The 21,951-nt window shown below is 38.3% G+C and overlaps 1 protein-coding gene across 4 annotated transcripts in view; it reads left to right on the top strand.

Annotated features, from left to right (window-relative positions):
• Window positions 1-15,152, top strand: part of TET2 (tet methylcytosine dioxygenase 2) — a 78,533-nt gene extending 63,381 nt beyond the window's left edge. For 3 of the 4 annotated variants that reach the window (XM_042466905.1, XM_042466902.1, XM_042466903.1), the window contains exons 6-10: window positions 2,160-2,310; window positions 2,883-2,972; window positions 5,036-5,173; window positions 7,453-7,813; window positions 12,631-15,152. In XM_042466905.1, the coding sequence (XP_042322839.1) occupies window positions 2,160-2,310; window positions 2,883-2,972; window positions 5,036-5,173; window positions 7,453-7,813; window positions 12,631-14,006 (2,116 nt within the window). In that variant the 3' untranslated portion in view covers window positions 14,007-15,152. The remainder of the gene's footprint in view (window positions 1-2,159; window positions 2,311-2,882; window positions 2,973-5,035; window positions 5,174-7,452; window positions 7,814-12,630) is intronic. The other variant, XM_042466904.1, reaches the window with a different exon arrangement.
• Window positions 15,153-21,951: the final 6,799 nt, after the last annotated feature.

The raw sequence follows: 21,951 nt of genomic DNA, 5'->3' as shown, positions 1-21,951 counted from the left end.
ATGCTATGAGAAAGCTATAATCTGATGGTGCACAGGTTGCTGAATGAATTGTTTGCCCACAATTTTTTTAACCTAGATTCTGCTCTGCCTGGAAGTACAATCTATCACTTGAAGGCTTTTTTTTAAAAAAGGAGCCCTGATGGCACAGTGGCTAAATGCTACTACTGCAGCCAGTACTGCAGCCACAAGGTTGTGAGTTCAATCTTAGGGCTCCATGATTGACTCAGCCTTGCACCCTTCTGTAGGTTGCTAAAAGGAGTACCCAGCTTGTTGGGAGCAATTAGCTTACACATTGTAAACTGTTTAGGGAGTGCTTAAGTGCACTGTTAAGTGGTATGTACTTGCTATTGCTATTGCTATTAGCTATTAAGGAAAAAATGTTGCCAATAATATTGTGAATATATATTCTTATTTCATTCTTATCTTAACATAAGTCACCGGTTTCACTGAAGTAACCAATCACTTGTGAGAAAAAGCAATAATCTTAGCTCTGTTCATGTGTGTCAAGCTGCAGGAGATAAAAACAACCCCTTCCACTTTGGGTGAATTCTGTAGTATTATTGCTAATCATAAAAATATATGGAGCAAAAAAATGGGTATAAAGAACTTTATACAAGGTAGAAAATAAAGAATTCTTTTTCTCATTTAACAAAAGCTGGAGGACTTTAATTATAAATGAAACACTTGACCCCAAGAGTTAGGAAGTCAATAGACTAATTTATTTTAAAAACCTCTGGTTTTAATAGAATAAGATTTCTTATTCATTCAGCAATAATGAACATTTTTAATGTAGCTTATTATTTGATGTGTATATGTGGTATTTCTCTTTGGTTTTGTTTTTTTGGCTTTGTTTCTTTGCTGTTGAATTAGAAAAATATTAAAGCCCCTTCCATTGATACTTTGCTTGTGTAAAGAATGAACATTTTGAAGTGGAGAGTCCACTTCTAGTAAAAACTAGAAAATGTGTACTCTGGCTTGTGTGGAAGACTTTCCACATGTATAAGATGCACTCTTGAAAACTACTGCTTTGCATATGATCCAAGTAATAGGGAAGGAAACGGAGACTAGCATGCTTCCTTCTTGACCTCTTTTTATGCCTGAATGGGGTAGTAGTTTAAAAGACAGCCCATTTTCTTCTTCTCAATGACCACTACATTTCCCAAAATATAGCCTGCCTAATGGGGTAGGCATATCACAATATGTGTAATAGAAGCTTAGTTTCATGTCTACCAATTATTCTCTTAATGCTCCTTGTTTCCTAAATTTTTCATGTTCTCTCCCCTTTTATCACTTTGTGTGATTATTTTAGTCATCTGGCATCATGGAAACTTTATGCATTTGTGACTTTGAAAATATTTATATACTGTTTTTCAGGTACAATATATCCAGCCAGTATACAATTTTAAGTATGCATTCTTACGCACTTTAAATGGCCTGGTTAGTCACAGAGTTATAGTGTGACTGTATATCTGACCATATATTTATGTTTATTTTCATGAGCTTTTTTAATCATTATTTTCATTATTTTTTATTTATTTTCATTATCATTTTTTATATTATTAAAGAAAAGACTAAATATTCCCAAAAGGCAAATAAAGACAAATAATGATTTAATGCAAAGTATTCCTTTCCAAACCTGTGGGCTGTTTCACCCCAGAAAACACCCTTGTGCCTTTGTCCCCTCCCCCCTTCAAAAAAAACACTGAACAAAAATGAAAGAGAAATCCAAAGGAAATAAATAAAAAATTTCTATTGAAATGATTAATTTTTATTTGTCTTTATTAAATCCAAAATAAATAACTGTGGGGATCTTTTGTGTTTTCTTTCATGCTGGCATCATGGCCCAGATTTTCATCAACAATTAAGGCAATACATGATGACCCTCTTTCCTAGCTAACCTAATTAACTACATGTTAAGTGTTTTACGCGGAAGGCAATAAAAGTTACTGCACCTTATTTTTCTCACCAGTTTAGCTTTGGAAACCATCCCAGACTCTTATGTTTCTAGATAATGCTATACATTCAATTTGGTGTGGAGCCTAGTGAGATCACTTGCAAAAAAAACCCCCAAAAAACCTAATTTTCTAGCCATGGACATTTCACTAGTATAAATCCTGTACTTGCTGAGTTCCTAGAAATTTAATTCTTTTCTTTCTTAGACGAACTTGTGCATGCCAAGGACTGGACCCTGAGACTTGTGGTGCATCTTTTTCATTTGGTTGTTCATGGAGCATGTACTACAACGGATGCAAATTTGCCAGAAGCAAGATCCCAAGAAAGTTCAGACTATTAGGGGATGATCCAAAAGAGGTAGGCACTAATTAAAATGTCATGTTTTGCATTCTCTGGGGACATTTTGCATTTTCTTGGGTGTCAGGTGCACTGATGGTCTACATTAAAAATGATGCCAGTAGGGGCTGGTGCCTGTCTTAAACAGAACTAGGAACTTTCCACAGTACCTGTACCCAAAAAGCATGGTTGATAGCTATGTTGGCTGAAAATTGTGGGCGTTGTCATCAATAAAGTTACTTTTCCAAGCTGTGATCTTATGTTTTCCCAGAACTCAGCAACAGGCATTTAACTATACCAGATTTCAGTTTGTGAACTATATTTCATTATATTTCTTTTTCCTAGCCTTTTTGCCCAACAGAGAATATAGCTACTCCCTCTTCTGTTGTGTCTCCCCTTAGTTTTTTTATTCTTTGGACTACACATGGCCATCTTTTTCAGCTGTTAATCACAGCATTTGGTTTCCTACACCCATAATCTATGTCTATTTAATTTCTTGGGTTTTTAAAAGTAGTATGTTGAATAATGCCAAAGTGAAATGCACTGTGTAAAATCAATGAAATTTCAAGTTAAATGTGTTTTTCTAAAAATAGGAAGAAAAGCTAGAATCCAATCTTCAAACACTATCAACACTGATGGCCCCTACTTACAAAAAACTGGCACCTGATGCTTACAACAACCAGGTGGGTAAACAAAATATAGAGTTCAGAACCAACACAGAAATATTCTATGTGCATGTAAAATTCATTAAATTAATAACAAATCTTTGGGATAACTCTTGGTAGAAATTAGAAAGCAAAAAATAATGTTAGGGTACTTTCACATGTTTTTCACTAATTCGTTTGAAAAGGCTAAGGGGCTAGCATTAATGGCCAATTTTAAAAACTGCTATCCCTAGGTAGGTCTTCTGCTTTACTGCTTTCTGCAGCTCTAAAATCTAGGATGGGATCAGAGGGAAATCTTTTCATCTCTCTAAAGTTAGAACTGGACAAGGGAGAAAAAAATCCTGTCATCCAAATGTTCAAAGTTGGAGCAGCAGTTCAAGCCTCTATCTTGAACAGGCAGTCTGGTGGAAGGAGTACTCATTACGAGCAGAGCAAGTCTGTATACCTCTTCCACTACTCTGCAATGTGGAAGTAATAACGAATGGCATTGGTTGGTTCTGTCTGTGTGCAGAACCAGTGCTTGGAGCTTATCTCAGGCACAGAGATAAAACACATTTTCATCACCCTATAGGGGAAAAGCAGAGGCACATACGTTTTGATTAGAGCTTGGGAAAGCTGCATGTTAGGAATACAAATATCACATTTTGGGACCATAACCCCCAGTATCCCCCAAAAGAGGATTCCAGGAGATGTAATCCAAAACAGTAACTTTCCAAGCTTCTGGTTTTGATTTACAAGAGCACTAAGGTTGAAGTGTCTGTGCACACAGACAAGCCCATATACCCGTTCCTCCATTTTTCAGGCGCTTTTCAAGTGAATAGTCAGAACAAAAGAATGGAATGTGGGGGATGACATTTCCTGTACAGGTTGCGTATCACTTAGCCTAAATGCTTGGTAATAGAAACTGGGATTGATTGATTGATTGGTTGGTTGGTTGATTGATTGATTGATTTATACAAGTGGTATCACATGTACCTTTACTGTATTTGTTAGGCTGGAGAGAGGCATGAGGCTACAGAGAGATACGGTCAGAGAGAGATGTGAGGATCTGTGAAATGGTGGGATTCCAAATGTAGAGCTTTGTGCAAATCCATGCCTCCTGCCACTTCACAAATCCTCACATCCCTCTCCAGCCTAGTGTCTCTCTCCAGTCTCACAAATACAGATACAGATACATATTACACTACTTGTACCTGTATTCAGAAGTCCAAAATCTTCCAAAATTGAAGTCTCAAAGTGTCATGTCAGAGCTCAAAATTTTCAGATTTTGGAGCATTTTGGATTTCTGATTTACTTATACACAGTCTGTTATGTGGACTAAACAATGAATAAAGTATATTATTTGGAGTTCTCTTTGCTGATGTCCCCAGTGAATCATTCTTTTATCCCACAAGTAATGGCAGTATGTCCAAAATGCAATTTCCCTGGACTTTATGAGGCTCAGTAACTGCTCAAGGTATCCTAATTTTAATTCTTAATACCACTTTGCAGGGTACCTTGGATACTGTAGTTTACAGGAGTGCACCAGAGGCCTCTTGCATAGAATTCTGAATAGTGCACTAACTAAAGAGGCCAGATTCCTTAGAATGGAGCCATAACAGTTAAAGTTGTGTTAGGCTGCTTTAACTGTATAGTGCAGATACAGCTTAACACCACCTCAGCATTATTTGGCCATTGAGCATTCTTTGGTCCTTATTCTTGTGGAATGCCTTCTTTTGGAGTTTTTCCGTAATTCTTTTTTGTGCTTTTGCAAACCTTGTTTTTTATCTCTAGTAGTATTTACTCAATGTTGTTATTTTGTCTACAGAAGAGTTCATACAATACATTTGCAATTAGTATATAGGCTATCTGTGACTAGCAGATGCTGGGAACTGCACTGCCATAACCAGAACCTAGAAAAGGCTTTGAACTACAACTTCCATAACCTGGCCATGGGACTCAACATGGGAAATAGAACTACATCATCTGAAATACATTTTTTAAATTCATAGCTAAATGATAGATAAGTATCAAAAATGGAATAGAAGAGAAGAGAGATGTATATTTTGGTAACAGTAATGTGAAGTATATTTTGTTTGCAGATCGAATATGAACACAGGGCACCTGAGTGCCGTCTGGGCTTAAAAGAAGGTCGTCCATTCTCAGGGGTCACTGCCTGCCTGGATTTTTGTGCTCATGCTCACAGGGACTTGCATAATATGCAGAATGGTAGTACACTGGTAAGTCACTGATGCATGCAACTGTACTCATGCGGAACTAAATTCCTCAGTTATGTTCATTATTTTTTCATAATCGGTATTTCTATTAAGCACATGATGGCTGTTGGGGGAGGGAGAAAACAGTGAAATGTTTATATGAAGGGGAATTCAAACCCTCCAGACATTTAATTAAAAGAAGATGGAGTTTCCCAGGGTTCCTTCTTAAAATCTTTGCTCCTGACCTTGTTGCTTTTATTATACAATGAAATAATTTAAAACTAGAACTAACAAGGGGTGTTGCTATGATCACCCTGTGGCTTGTAGGATCTAACTTGGCAGTATAAAATCTAATGTCTTTATTTAAATCCCAAAGAATGTAGTTGTTAAACACCCAGCTTTCATATCTGTTAGCAAGGGGAAAAACACATTCTACTAAAAGGTTATAAAACAAAAGGACTTAGGATAGGACTTGTGTGCCCTCAGGCGGTCGAGGGCCCTTCATAGCAATGTATTCCTCCACCTGTTGTTATTGTTAAATGCCCTCATGTGTGGACCCTGAAACCAACTGGGATAGGCCCATGTTTGTGATGGATGCCATGAACTCCCGAGCTGCATCTGACAGACTGGTCTCAAATGGGATATTGAAATCATCCAAGATCAAAAGTCTGGTGACTCCAACAACAATTCTGACAAGAATTCTATGAACTTGGCCAGGGAGTATGATGTGCCCAATATATGACAGCCTCAATTTAGTCATCCTGGCTGCGAGGGAGAGTTCAGATCTGATTTGTTCCAGGACCCATTTGTTTGTCTTTTTAGTTATCCATGGTATTTGCGGAACTCTTCTCCAGCATTGTATCGCAAATGAGTTAATTTTCTATCAGCTTTCTTCACCAACGAATTCTCACACCCATACATAGTGATGGGAAATACAATGGCTTGAACAATCCTCACTTTAATATTTAGTGGTCCACCTGCCCCTACTTCATTTTCCACTGATCTTCCTTTAACATACTGAGTAATTCCATTTCCCTCCTTTTCCTTCACTACTCCAATGAACCTTCATAATTCAGCCAGATAAATCATGTTTCACTCCAAAATCAGGTACAAAGCACAAGAAAAATGCCTATAATTTCCTACTACAAATACAATTTACCACTACTGGTAGTCTCTAAGAGTGACAATTCTGTTATTGTTGTACTTTCACAGTGTGTTCAATATTACAAAGCGGTATTTGAGACCATCGGTGATACAAATTCTATGAATTTGTGAGATTTTGTCAGATAATGTGGTACAATCCAAGGAGTGTCACTTTTTATAATTGTGCTATTATGATTGTAACTTTAGGAATTTCATTCAAAGGTTTTGTCAACTTGTTTTGAATGGTTTCCAAAGTACCTGTCATTCACCTGTCTATTTCAAAGCAACAAATAAAGAAAAAAATATTATTAAAGGCCCTTTCTCCATAAACAGTAAAGTCTCAGAGGCCTCTTGGAGAAAAAGGGTTTCACCTGCCACTAGAAGGATACTATGGAATGAGCCAATGTAGCCTCTCTAGGAAGGGAGTTCAAAGCCTAGGAGCAGCCACCAAGAAGGCCTTCTCACTGGTTCCCAGGATGCAGAATCCATAGATATGGAAGACCAACCGTACGATAATTGTACAATAGAAACCAGAGTCACAGGACACCACCAAAATACCTAGAAAGGCATAAAGTACAATAGAGAAGGCACACTAATCTTTCATGCCCAAAGGGTCTGACATTCTGTTACATTCATAGCTGCTTGTGGATTTGGTCATTCCTTGCTTGATCTCATTTTTTCCTCTTTCTTTTCATGCTGCTTCAGTTGCTTCCCAATTCAGGCTCGGTAATTACCTCACACCTATTGTCTTGCAACAGAACCATGTGAAGCATTTTGTCCAATCCTAATCTTTCTCCTTAAACCTACCTGTTTCATTCAGCTGCCAGGGGAAGAGCCATTTTACACTAACAATTTCTAATGTTCTGAAATTAATTAATTAATTAATCAATTAAAGAATAGGATTAGTTTCTGTGTAAATCAGGAAATTTAGTAAGATAAGCCACATCAGTAAAATGGTAAGAGCAAAACAATTTTATTTCCAAGCTCAGTCATCAAGATATGTATTTCTATATTTAGCTTTGCAAAAACAAGACTGCTATTTGGGATAAGTTAGCATTCATTGGCTCCTTTTATGATGGAAGTAGCATTATGTACAGCCAAACATCACCACTGTGTGTTCTGTCATTTTAAGAGGTCATTCCACTCCATTATCTTAACAGGTATGCACACTAACCAGAGAAGACAATCGTGAAATTGGTCAAACACCAGAAGATGAACAACTGCATGTGCTCCCTTTATACAAAATCTCCAATATAGATGAATTTGGAAGCACAGAAGGGCAGGAAGAGAAAAAACAGAATGGCAGCATCCAGGTCCTTAGCTGTTTCCGGCGGAAAGTAAGGATGCTAGCTGAACCTGTTAAGACTTGTCGGCAAAAAAAGCTGGAAGCCAGGAAAGCAGCAAATGAGAAATTGGCTTCTATGGAAAATGGGTCCAGTAAACACGACAGAGAAAAATCAGCAACAGCACGTCAAAAGCAGGCCAGTGTAGAAGCATCAGGTCATGCAAAACAGTTAGCAGGTATGGGTTTGAATAAATATACACGAATGTTCAAAGTTCTACTACGTCTGCCATTTACATCATTAAAATCTGGGATGGGGAAAGGTGTGAGATCATACTCAGTCAAAACCATTCAGTTTTTGAGGAGTCTGAGACTTCCCTGCATCAGTAAACAACTTGAGAACATAGTGATTTGTTTATTTATTTATTTTTGTGTTAGTTTATGGAAAGGATTGACAACGTATGTCCCTCTAGATGTGGTTGGACTACTATTCCCATTCAGATCTAGCCAACATAGCCAGTAGTGAGCTAAGATGGGAGACGCTGTTTAACAACATCTGGATGGACTCCAACCTGAATTAAGACTTCAAAAGAGCTTACATTCCACACTGGGCTCCATTACATATTTAAAGTTGAGGTATTCAAATAGAAACTGATGAGGGACAGTCCCATTGGTTGCATTGTTGTTGCCTTGATCATGTGTTTGGCAGCTTTAAGGTTTGTAGAGAAGAACACATTTATTTCAGGTCCAAGAGGACTTGATGTCAAATATATAAAATATAAAATATAAACAAAGCCATGTTTAGGATTAAGAAATACATATACAAAAGATTTTATGTATAGAAACTGTATAATATATAGAAATGTTTTGGGGTGGGAAGAGATGGGCAAGCCATGTTAATATGTGACAGAAAAAATAACAGGCCCTGCTGCACCATAAATAATAATAATAAAAAAATTAACCTAAGCTTTTGGGGTGAATGGGCTGTATATCGTGAAAGTGTATATGTGGCTTCAAGTCACCTGTCAACTTATGGTGACCTCAGGAATTGCATAGGGTTTTCTTACACAAGGAGTACTCAGAAGTGGTTTTATCATTTTTGTCCTCTGAAGTATAGCCTACAGTATTGGCAGTCACCCATCTAAGCAGGCTGACCTTGCTTAGCTTCCATGATCAGACAGGATCCTGGTTCCTCTTGGGTATTTAGTCCCTCTACTTATCTCAAAGGAAATTTGTTAGTTTTTCAAGGTATCCTGAAGCTTTTTCTTCTTAAGACAAAAATATATACAGTAGACCCTTGGTATCTGCTGGTTCCAAGTTCCCCCATTTGGTTTAACCCCGGCTGTGTGTGTGTGTGTGTGTGATATACACACACATCATTTATAACAACAAAAATGGAACTTCCTTACTCAAGCTACAGGCACATTATAGTTTGGATCTAGAGGATCTAAAGCTGTCCCACATCATCCCTGCAATGCCTTTCGGAAGGGCTTTCTCCCAGTGACCACAAGCTAAATGGCTGCCCGTGGTAATTTTCTGTGTACCCATATGTAGAATGGACCTCAGCCTCAGCAAAACCCTTCCCTGCCTCTAGCAGTGGTCCTGTTCTCTGTGAAGAGGTATAAAGTAACATTCCAACATTTCTAGCAGTCAATAGAAGGAGTAAGAACTGTAAATTATTTATTCATTGTGTGATCTGGGGTTTACAAATCCTATTAACAGCACTGTCCCTGTGATCTGTCTTTCCCTGATTGTTTATGAAGGTTGTCCCCTCTTCATGTTATCGGTTGGCTGCCTCCGTGACTGGACCTCCATGAAGGCTTGACATTTGTACTCTACTTTCTGTATTTGAGTACAACACTTTTGTTTTGGGTTTTTTAAGTTTAATTTTATTTATTATTTAAATAGAATGGTTTATGAAACCCTTACTGACCAATTGTTTTTGATACCATAGGTATGCATGCCATCCCAATCTTAAATTTGATGATTCTCTTGTCTGCCTGGAAACTGCAACACAATTGGTGTTATATATAAATTGGAATTTTGTAATTGTGCTGGCCAAATGGCTGTAATAAAGTTATTATTATTATTATAAAGATTCAATATTCAACAACTTTGTATTTTCAGCCTTAATCCAATCCTGCAACCATAATAATCCACATGCCCCAAAGTATAATTTCAAATCTGGTAATGCACTTCCACCTTTCTTTTTTTTCCTTTTTTTTTAGTATCTGGTTCTTAATCCTAGCTTTTTTTCCTTTCCAAAGGAATTTGTTAATTTCTTTACTCCACTCTGTTAATTTTTTTTTTATTTGTGATAACGGGTAAGTTTGGATATAAAAACATAAGCCTTGATAATACGTTCATTTTTAATACCGCCACTCTACCCAACAGAGACAGTTCAAGTTTATTCCATTTCTGCAAATCTTTCGTGATTTGAATCCATACTGACTTATAATTATTCTCAAACAAATCAATATTATTTGTCTGCCAAATTCCCAAATATTTTGCTTTTCCCCGCCACTTTAATTCCTGATTTTAACACTAACTCATTCTCTTCTTCGACTTCCATATTTTTAGTTATCATTATTGTCTTTTCCTGATTTATCTTAAATCCAGATAGTGTTCCAAACTCTTTTAACTCCTTTAGGGCAAAATCAATGTTCTTTAAAGGATCCTCTAGTTTTAGGACCATATCATCGACTTACGCCCGAAGCTTGTATTCACTACCTTTAATTTTGGTACCCCTTATTTTTACATTAATTCTAATAGCGTTATTAAGTACTTTCAAAATGGTTATAAATAATAGAGGGGACAATGGGCTCCCCTGCTTAGTTCCTTTCTCCACATTTATGTACTCTGTTTTTTGTCCGTTTATTATTATTTGTACTTTCTGATTGGTATATAACTGAAATATGTTTGCCAAACAATTATTGCCTATCCCCATTTTTTTCAGCACCTGAAACATAAATTTCCATCTTATGTTATCAAATGCCTTTTTGGCATCAACTAATACTAAAGCCATTTTTTTTCATTATGAATTGATAGTATTCGATAATTTTGAATATGGTTCTTATATTACGTCTCAGCTGTCTTCCTGGGCAAAATCCATTCGGATCATCCTGAATGACATCAACCAAAATTTTCTTAAATCTATTTGCTAATATTCCTGTGTAAATTTTATAGTCAATATTCAGTAATGCTATAGGTCTGTAATTTGACACTTCAGTTTTATCCTTACCTTCCTTTGGTATAAGTGATACATTGTGGTGGGATGTTACTTGGAATACCTTCTTCAGCAATATTATTGAATATTTGATACAATTCCTTAATTATTTCCTTTTCAAAAATTTTATAAAATAAAGCCGTATAGCCATCCAGACCTGGTGCTTTTCCATCTTTTAATGCTCTCATTGATTGTGAGATTTCCTCTTCTTGTATTGGCATTTCTAATTTTTCTGTTTGTTCTTTTGTAAATTGACTTATTTTCTTTCTATCTAAGTATTATCTTATCTTCACCTCTAATTCACTATCTTCCATTTTTTCCTTAAATAAATTACTGTAATATTCTTGAAATACTTTCTTTATTTCTTCCTGTCTAGTTATCGTTTGATTTCCTACTTTAATCTTATTAATCATTTTCTTATCTCTTTCCTTTTTTAATCTATATGCTAGCCAACAACTAGCCTTGTTTGCTCCCTCAAAATAATTTTGTCTTATTCTTTTTAATTTATCTGCCGTCTCCTCTGTATTTTGTTGCTGTATTCTATGTTTTAGTACGATGTATTGGTTTTTTTTTTTTTCATTTTTTCATTATCTTTATTTTTCATCATCTTTTCCTTTAAAGCTTTCAATTCTTGTAGATCTCTATTATTTTTTCTTGTTTTTGTTTTTTAACTTCTGATCTTCCTTTAATTAACATGCCTCTCATTACTGATTTGAATGTATCCATATTATCTTGCTTTTAACTTCAGCTGTATTGTTTGCCCTAAAAATGTTTATTTCTTTTCTCATTATTTCTATAAATCCTTCATCTTTAAGTAAGCTTTCATTTAGTCTCCAAGACCACTCAGTTTTCCTGTATTGCATCTCTAATATTAATTCAATCTGATTATGATCTGATAACAATCTAGGTGCAATATCCATCTTTTTAACTTTTGTAATTAAGCTTTTTGTTGTAAGGAACATGTCTAACCTTGATAATGAATTGTGTGTCCCAGAAAAAAAAGTAAATCCTTTTTTATTTCCATACAAATGCAACCATACATTACCAATTGATGTTCATCTATCATTTCAAAACAGAAATTTGGAAGTTTCCCTTGGTTATTTTTGATTTTTTTTCTTTGACTGTCTATCTCATTTTGGTTTTAAAACATTATTAAAGCCTCCAACAATTATTGTGTTGTTTCCTGTACATTTTGTTAATTCCTTATTCAATTTTTGAAAAAAGATACCTTTTTTCCCCAAAGGAGCATATATACAAACTATTTCTATTTTTTCTTTTTTTCTACACCAATTTCTATCGCTACAAATCTGCCATCATTGTCTTTAAATATCTCTTTTGAATCATATTTTTATTTACATAAATTGCCACACCCCTTCTTCTTTTCTTTTCATCTGCCGAACAAAAAAGACATCCTAAGTTGGGGTTTCTTAAGTATTTTATTTCAGAGTACAACACTTTTGGGAGTGTGGTGCAGGCTGGAGCACCATGGGAAGTCCAATTTCCCACAGATGTTGGATTCTCCTGGGGAGAAGCATGGAACAGACTATTCCTACATGTTGGGGTTGTCTTTCCTTGAAAATGACAAAATGAATGCAATGGTGGCCAAGCTAACCAGAGAGGAAATAGCTAGACTTGTCTTCACTCCCTTCTTCTTCACAGGTGGCAGTTTACCTGATTTTTCAGTGTCCAAGAAACATCCTTCCATTCATCTTCAAAGGGGTTTTGGACACTAGGACCTCTTCCTAAACACATAAACATGAATTCTGTATGTGTAACCTTGATTCCTCCTTTCCTATTGCTGCTTATTTCCTGTTTGGTTTTTCCCCCCAGATCTGTTACGACTTTCAGGACCAGCCATCTCGCAGCAGCAGCTATATCAGCATCCATATCATGCCCTACCTGTAAAATCTCAGGCAAACCACATCAACTCATACTCTACTCCAGGTTCCACAAACCTCTACATGGGTCTCCCTAATCCAGCCAATCCATATCCAAACTCTTCACATGCTTCAGAACCTTATGGAGGATCCAACCCCATGAATATCTATCCAACTTCTTCACAACCTACAGGAGCTTATTTAAATTCTTCCAGTCTCATGAATCCCTATTCTGTACACTTGGGTCAAAATAGCCAATATCCACATTACCAATGCAATGGAAATCTGCCTATGGACAATTGTTCCTCCTATTACAGTTCCTATTCCTCTCAGCCTCAGCATATGGACTTGTTTAGATATCAGAGCCAAGATTCTCTGTCTAAACTAAGTCTACCTCCAATTCATACATTATATCAGCATAGGTTTGGAAACAGTCAGAACTTTGGGCCAAGGTACTTGAATTATGGAAACCAAAATATGCAGGTAGACACATTCAACAGTTGCACCATTAGACCAAATGTTCAGCATGCAGGTTCTTTTCCTCCTTACTCCACACATGAAGCTGATGACCCTTTTATGGACATTGCATCCAGGCTGAAATCTAATCTAAATAATCCAGGCATGGACTACATAAATAAAAATGGTGATCATCTATATCCACATCTAACCCATGACTACCACTCTACTGCAGGTATGTTCGGTGGTCCTCCGCATTCACTCCATCTCCAGAATACGGATAGTCAAACAGCCAATGGATTGTCAAACATGCTTCCAAATCTTAATTCTAGTAGAACTGCTTCCCAAGAGGGTGCAAATAAAACTGAGGTGCTCAGTCATCCGGAAGAACCTGATGAAGTCTGGTCAGACAACGAGCAGAGTTTTCTGGATCCTGAAATTGGAGGTGTTGCAGTTGCTCCATCTCATGGGTCTATTCTCATAGAGTGTGCAAAACGTGAACTCCATGCAACAACCCCACTGAAAAATCCTAACAGGAACCACCCCACAAGGATATCACTTGTCTTCTACCAGCACAAAAGTATGAATGAGCCAAAGCATGGTTTAGCTTTGTGGGAAGCCAAGATGGCTGAGAAAGCAAGAGAAAAAGAGGAAGACTGTGAAAGGTATGGTCCAGATTATGTGCCTCAGAAAGTGCATGGTAAAAAAGTAAAGCGGGAGCCTGTTGAATTGAATGAGAACTTGGAACCTACCTACATGCGCTTCATCAGGACTCTTGCACAAAGAACAATGTCACTCACCACAAACTCCACAGTTACTACATCTCCATATGCCTTTACACGGGTTACAGGGCCTTACAACCGATATATATAGAAGTCAGATCTTTGTTCATTACCTCATCTGTTTACTTTTGTTTTTATATGTCAGTAGGGAGCTCATTCTTTCTAGTTTGTGGGCAGGGAAAGGACAAGAGACAGTATTTTTCTTTTTAACTTGTTGATGGAAAAACTTCCATATACCAGCATACGAGGTGACATTACCATTGCATTCATTTACTAAGTGGTCACAGGTGACATGCTCAAAATTGGAAACCAAAACACCCTATGCAAAATTAGTAAATTAAGTGATAGGCAGAAGTTAACACTGAAACACTGACTTGATTACTGGAAGAAAGAATCCATATTCATAATTTCTTTTGAAAATGCATCTGTGACCATTTTAATGAAAGTAAGTTTGCTAAGAGAGGTTGGTTGGGTTTTTAAAGTAAAAATACTGTAGTATTTCAGTAGCAGAAATTTTAAAAAACCACCAGGTGCTGAACATATACTGTGCTGAAATACTGGGAATACAGCTTTTTAACATGCAGGGGTTCTTTTTTTGGCTGTAATCTTAATATTGACTTGATGTTTATTAATCAGGATAGCTACATATATAACAAGGTATACAAGGAAAAACACTGAATTTGTTTGGCTATTCTAAAACATGGTGCTATATATAAGAATGGTGTCTAATGCAGCAGTCAAACAGTTTTAATGCCTTTTATTAGCTATGAATCGGTTAAAAGTATACTCTGCTCTTCTTGAACAATAGAAAAGACCATTTTTAATTTTTAATTTGTATCCAGTTAGCCCAATTATTTTATAAAATCCAGTTTTTAAAGCATAGGAACTGTGATGAGCCAAGATCAAGATCTAACAAATCTATATGTGGGCAATGGAATGGCTGCATGTGAAGCCAGTGATCTACTTAAAACTTTCCATAACAACCATTTGCACTAATTCAAATGCCTTTTCAGCATGCTTGTGGACAGCAATCTGTTTCTAATTAGGGCTTTTAAAAGTTACTTTTCATGACTATAACTCCCAGAATCCCCAACTGATAAATTCTGGGAGTTGTAGTCCACAGCAATTTTCCGGGCTCTCTTTCAGAAATAACATTATACTATTGTTTAGCAGTACTAGGGAGGGGTACAGACCGCCCGTTTGGGGCAGGCTGTACCCGCCCCTTTCCCCGGTATCGGGGCCTCAGCTGCTAGAACAGCAGGCGCTGAGGCCCTGATCCACCACTTTCAGGCTGCGGGGAAGTGGCAAAACGCCGCTTCCCGCAGCCTGAAAAGGGTGTCTTTGGGGCTTCAAACCCCAAGAACACCCCGCGGCAGCGGGGAGGGGAGAAAGGGGCCGCTTGGCCCCTTTCTCCCTTGCTTCGCTGGGTGCAGCCATCTGAAGGCTGCGCCCAGCGACGCAAGTGGCACCACAAGCCAGAAGGAGCTCCGAAATGGAGCTCCTTCCTGGTCCGCACTAAGGGCGCACTAGGCGCCTTGGCGTGGAGCGAGGACGTCACGTCCACGCCACCCCGTATAGAGGCGGCGTGGCTGTGACATCCTCATGGCGGCGGCCGTCTGGAACGGCCGCCGTCATTTTTTACGCCCGGAGTGCGTATGAGGGTTAGGGAGGTGCGGAATCACCGCACCTCCCTAACCCTAGTAAGCGCTCTGCGTGTATTTTAATGGTGGTGTGTAACCCGCCTATATGAACAAAAAGTGATCCTTGGTATCATGTATTTACACCTCATCTCTTCTCTATGCATCCATGAGAAGTTAGCAAGAATTTGCCACCTGTTTTAAGTTTGCCAGAGTTTATCACCATGCCGAAATGAGGGAAACTGTGATTAGTTTAACCTGTGATTGGTAGACCACAACTTATGATCCTGGCTTATAAACCATAATGTAAGCTAACTTTCATTTCCTAAGTTTGAATACAAAGTTCAACTCTGGTTATATTAGAACACAATGTAATGACATGAATTGGAGAAGGGAGTGAGGAGTCATTGAATTACAGAATTATAGAAGCATAGAATCCTTAAGAGTTGGAAGGGGCCACAAAGGTCATCTAGTTCTACTCTCTGCCATATACAACTAAATATACAACTAAAGCACTTCTGAAGTCTTGCGTTGCTCATTCAGTAATTGTGAGCCATGGTGTAATGTTATGTCAAAAATGGGCCGACTAGGTTGTACTATGAAAAATGCACAGTGATCACTTTATTTGATCTGCATAACCTGAGTGGTGGTGTTGGTTTTTTCCCCTTGGGCTAGTGCTCCTATATTGAGAAATACTGTTTTCTTACCCTTTAAACAATAATGGTCACAGTCACAGTTCTAGACTAAAGTAGTAATCTTTAGTAGAGAAACAAATGTGGCTTAAGACATTTTGCTTCCTGAGGCAGAGCAGAAAATCCTCTTAAAAATGAAGTTACCCCTACTGCTATAAAACTGCCCTAATGCACTTAAGTTATTTTGGCACCCGAGGCATAAAATGCCACAAGCGCCTATCTCCCATCCTGTCAATAAAGTAAAACAAACAAGCAGGCAAAATATTAATACAGTGAACCCTTGTTATACGCTGGGGTTTGGTGCCAAGATCCCCCGTGGCTAACAAAATCCGTGGATTCTCGAGTCCCATTAACTATAATGACATAGCAAAATGGTGTCCCTTTTAAAAAATGGAAAATCAACGTTTGATATTTGAAATTTATACTTTTTTGAAACATTTTCAAACCGTGTATGCTTAAATCCGTGTATAAAAAATCTGTGTATAAGAAGGGCTGACTGTGCTAACTTAAAAATCTGGCATCCTTTCATGACATTCCAAGTTTATTCTTAAAGGCAGGTGCTACATTCTGCCTAATGTGAGAGCTGGGTCTGGGCAGAAAAATCAACTGGCTGAACAGGAGGCTAGTTTGAAAAAGAAGTATTTTCCCCTTTCCTTTAGGTGAAAAATTGCACTTCAAAACTTTAAAAACAGTTTTGGTCCTTTTTCCCCATCTGCTGGCTGTTCTGCCATTGTGATCCTTCACCCAAATAATACTTACTGATTTATTTTCAATTTCTGATCCCTCTGCCCTTCTGTTTCAAAAAAAGTTCTCTTAAATTTTTTGGTTAAACAAAAATTCTTCCCTACTAGCCCTCTTCTTCCTCCTTCTCCTCCTGTTTTATTTATATCCTGCCTTTCTCCCAAAATTGAGACTCAAGGTGGCATACAATTTTAAAATAACAATACAATTAAAAACATACAAAAAGTGAACATTTAAAAGGAATTAAACTAATCATAGTATTAAAATAATTCAGAACTTTTTGTTGTTGTGTGCCTTCAAGTTGTTTCTGAGTTATGGCGACCCTAAGGTGACCCTATCACAGGGTTTTCTGGGGCTGAGAGCATGTGACTCACCCACAGTCACCCAGTGGGTTTTCATGGCTGAGCAGGGAATCGAATCCTGATAGCCAGAGTTGTAGTCCAAAACTCAAATGACTACATAGTGAAATATGATACAATTAAATAGATGTTTTTAAAAAAAACTATTAAAAACAGTTGAGTATAAAACAATACAGTATCCCTTAGCCCATTCTTTAAAACCTTTCTGTGGGACTGTGCCCACCGGCAGGAAAAATCAGCCTGGGGGAGGAGTCGGGGTGTGGCGTCCACATGACGCATGCTCCAACTCTGCCCCTAGGGTGGCATGATGCCACGTACCACTCCACACAGAATGTGACATCACGGCACTCCTCTGGCACCGCATCCACATGACACAGCATCAAAGGAGTGCCTTAAAGCTGCAACTATTGCACCCTTTGCCACTTTCTGCACCCTGGAAAGGTCAGATTGGGGCCACATAGGGTTGCCATAAGTCAGGACCTCCAAACCGTGACAAATGTAGGACAACATTTTAAAATGTAGGACACATTTTTAAATAATGGTGGACACGCAAAAAAGCATTAAAAGCACCAAAAATACACAAAAAAGACACTTTGAGGGAAAGGGAAATAAATGGGCACCCACCTCCTCCTCCTCTTACTTCTTCTTCCTCCTCCTCCTCCTCGTTTGAATTTAGCGCCAGGAAATGGCGCTTTTCCCTCCCCCTGGCCAGAGGCCTTGGTCCTCCTCCTCCTTTGCCTCCTCCTCCTCCTCCTCCAAAGCTCACTGGCCAATGGCAGACTGGAGCTGGAAACAGGCCAGCCTCCGCTCTTCTGCCATTGGCCAGACAGCTTTGGGGATGTGCGCTCCTTTTTAAGTCCCGCGCATGGGCGAGCACACACTGCTGCCGGCCGCTACCTGGGCAAGTGCCGCGGGTTGCGCAGCATCTGCGCAGAAGGAGGAGGAGGAGGAGGAGGTGGGTGGCTGGCCAGCGCCAGCCGCATTAGCAGCTGCGGCAATGGCCGCATGAGTGGGCCTGGCCTGGAGGCAGGGCCAAAACCCAGGATCTAAGAGGAACCGGGCCGGGGCAGGTCCGGTTCCTCGAAAACCGTGATTGCCCCGGGAGCCGCTGGGATATGGCATCCCTAGGGCCACAGCATGTGGTTTCTGGTGCAGTTGGAGGCAGCTGCAGGCCGCCCCTTAGGAGTGGTCTGCCCAGCCTCTGTATTAAAAACCTGTTCATAGAAAAAGAGTTTTGCCTACAAATGGAAAGACAATAAGGAGTAGGGGTCATTCTGGCTTCCCAGAAAAAAGAATTCCAGACTCTAGGGATAGCCACCAAGCCCTATCTTACGTCTCCACCAACTTTGTTGTTATGGTGGAGGGACTGAAAGAAGGACCTCTCTTTATGATCTCAGGGCCTGGGTAGGCTCATCTGGAAGGTACAGTCTGCCAGACAGCCTGGACCTGAGCCACATAGGGTTTCATAAGTCATAACTAGCATTTTGAATTATGCCCAGTGTGGCAGCCAGTGGAAATAACAGAGAAGTAGTATGATCCCTGTAACCTGACTCAGTTAACATTCTGCCTGCAGCTCTTTGTACTGGTTGATGTTTCTTAACAATCCTCAAAGTCAGATCCATTTAGAGCTTGTTACACTAGTCCCAGCTGGATGTAACTAAGGCATACACCACAACGGCCAGATCTGGTGTCTGAAGTAACAGCCATAGTTAATACACAACTTTCATTGTGCAAAAGTTTAACTGTGCAAAAGTACTCCTGGCCACCACAGCAGCCTGGGTCTCCAGGTTCAACTACAAACCTGTGTCTTCAGGGAAAGTGTAACTCTCTCCAACACAGGAAGAATCCCTATTCCCTGGTCTGCCTTTGAAATGACCAGGAACACCTGTCTTTTTTAGATTAAGTTTCAGTCTGTTTGCCCTCATCCATTCCATTACTGATAACAAACACTGATTTAACCTCCTTGGATTAGGGTGGAAAGGAGTGATAGAGCTGGATGTTCTCCACATAGCTCTTAAAAGCAAGCTTGTTGGCAAGGCTTTGTATGTTCCAATTTCAGCAAAGTGGTTTCCATTTATTGGGTGCAAATAGAATAGCATATAATTGGTTCATGCAAATCTAGCACTGATCATTTGGAAAGTCCAAGAAATGCCAGAGGCTACATGCATAGCTTTGTTGGATCTTCACAGAGTTGATTCGCTTAATGGGGAGGGGGGGACCACATGCAAGAAAAGATATACTTTTTAATGGTGCTTCAAGAGCAATTTGTCTCCTTAAAGTTTGGCAGCTCAAATAGGACTGGGATATTCAAACATCTTATTTTGATCTTATAAAAAGACCATGTTAACAAACAAACAAAACCCAAACCATTGTTTCTTAAGTGGGTTGTATTTTGAGCTCAAGGTTTAGAAAAGGTGCTTAACCATTTCCCTATCTGTTTGTTTCTGCCTGAGCTGGATGTGCAAAACCTGTTTGTCATGTATTTGCTAGAAAGAAAAAAATATTCCTATGTAATGCTGCTCAACATCAAATAGGGCTCACTGGATACAAAGGAATATGTTTAGTACACAAACCCCATATTCTGGTGCTCATTTTACACAACTATATTGTGAACATAAGTGGGGTTTGCTTGTTTCTTTTTTGGTACAATTTGAATGACAAGCTTATTCCTCAAATTGCTTACTTTGAAAAAAATTAGACTTGACCCTTGAGTAGTTCAGTTTTACTGCTACTTTTTAAGATGCTATAAAGCTCTCCAAATATCTGGGCAGATTACTTTCAATGCTTCTTAGATTATTTGTGTTACAGTATATTTCATTGCTCAATGAAAGTTCCCCTCTTTACTAGGAAGATCTGAGAAGAATCAAGGCAGAAAATACAGTGTTATTCTGTATGGATCTGTTGATGAAAAAAGGAGATAGAACAGGCAGCTGGCTTGCTGTAGTGGGTTTTAAACCAGTGATTTGTATAAAAGCATAAGCAAGAAGAGATGTATAGTAACTTAACTTGTAAACAAAGATTTTAATGCAATGTTTTAGTATTTTAATACTGTACAAATATATAATTATATATTATCTATCTATCTATATATGGGATATGGGTTTAGAGCTGAATTCACATCATGGTGCTACTCAGCCTGTTGTTAAAATATAATGTGAGCTAAAAAAAATACATTTAAATGTTTGAATAATGTTCCTACTTGTCATATACCTCAACACTAGTTGGCAATAGGATATTAAAATGAGAGTGGAAGTTTATACATTCGTATACCATCTTAATGTAACTCTCTGCCCCATTTGGGAAAAAATGATGGATTTTTCTTCTCAGTACTTGATATAACAGCAAGTATAACTTGAACTTTGACATTTGATGTTTTTTTTTCCTAAAAAATCAGGGATATATCAGCTCATGATCTCCATAGTAAGCCAACATATCATCCAAGTATGTCTGAGGAAGAGAAAGGAGGTGTGTGTGTGTGTGTGTGTGTGTGTGTATGTAAAGCTGTGTTGTGTAAATTAATAAATATATTCTCCTTGAGGGTTTTTTTAAAATTATATTTTATTGTTTTTAAGGGTTTAATCTCTTTTTTTTAATCCTTCTAATTTTTCCTGTAAATGTACCGATGATAACTAAAACATTTTCGTTGTTGTTGGCAAATTCATTTGCTCCTTTTTTATGTTAATGAAAATATTTTAACATTTAAACTCTATTCAGTCCTGGTTTTTGTTTTGTTTTGTTTGTACGTTTCACACAAAATGGAAAGTAGAGTGCACTGAGCTGACAAAAGGGAAATGGTAAAGGTAGAGATTTGGCAATTGACCCATTTGCTAGTAGGGTTGTGTGCAGATGTTTTCTTTGTGTGTGTGTTCTTTTTAAACATGCCTTTATAGGAGACTGAAAGTTAATGAAATAAAACAGCAAGCAGATTCACTAGAGGATTAGTCAAACTCATGGAAGATAAGGCTATCTGAGAGTAGTAGTCATGATGCCATATGCAGGATGAGAGGTGACATGACTCTGAATAGGAGCTGCTGGGGTGCCTGATGGTGTTATTAGGAACCCTGGTGGCGCAGTGGTTAAATGCCTGTACTGCAGCCAATCACTCAAAACCATAAGGTTGCAAGTTCAAGACCAGCAAAAGGGCTCAAGTTCGACTCCCAGCTTGTTGGGGGCAAATTAGCTTACAGTTGTAAACCGCATAGACACTGCTTAGGCGGTATGAAGCGGTATATAAATGAAGTTTGTTTGTTATTCACACTCATGCCCCACATCTGGTTTTCCCAGAGGAATAACAAGATAGTGGACTACACAGGCCTTGATCTGACCCAGTAAGACTGCTCTTGAGAGGGCTTCCATTAAAAAAAATGTATGGCTGTGCAATATAAGACAAAGGCCCTATCCTGAAATTAGTTTTAATACTTCCCACATCATATATCAAATTGCTCCACAGCATTGTTTAAAACCCTCACCTTTACAAGACTAATGCCTTAATTTGGTCTCCTTAAAAAAAAAATCCAGCCCAATAGCAATTCTGTTCAAAAAAGGTCTTTTGGTGGCAATGGTGTTGTTGATCAGTTACATGTAAAATTGCAACTCAATTTGTCTCC

Source organism: Sceloporus undulatus, chromosome 5 (assembly GCF_019175285.1).
Source record: "Sceloporus undulatus isolate JIND9_A2432 ecotype Alabama chromosome 5, SceUnd_v1.1, whole genome shotgun sequence".
Taxonomy (NCBI): domain Eukaryota; kingdom Metazoa; phylum Chordata; class Lepidosauria; order Squamata; family Phrynosomatidae; genus Sceloporus; species Sceloporus undulatus.
This window is presented reverse-complemented; position numbering and strand designations above follow the sequence as displayed.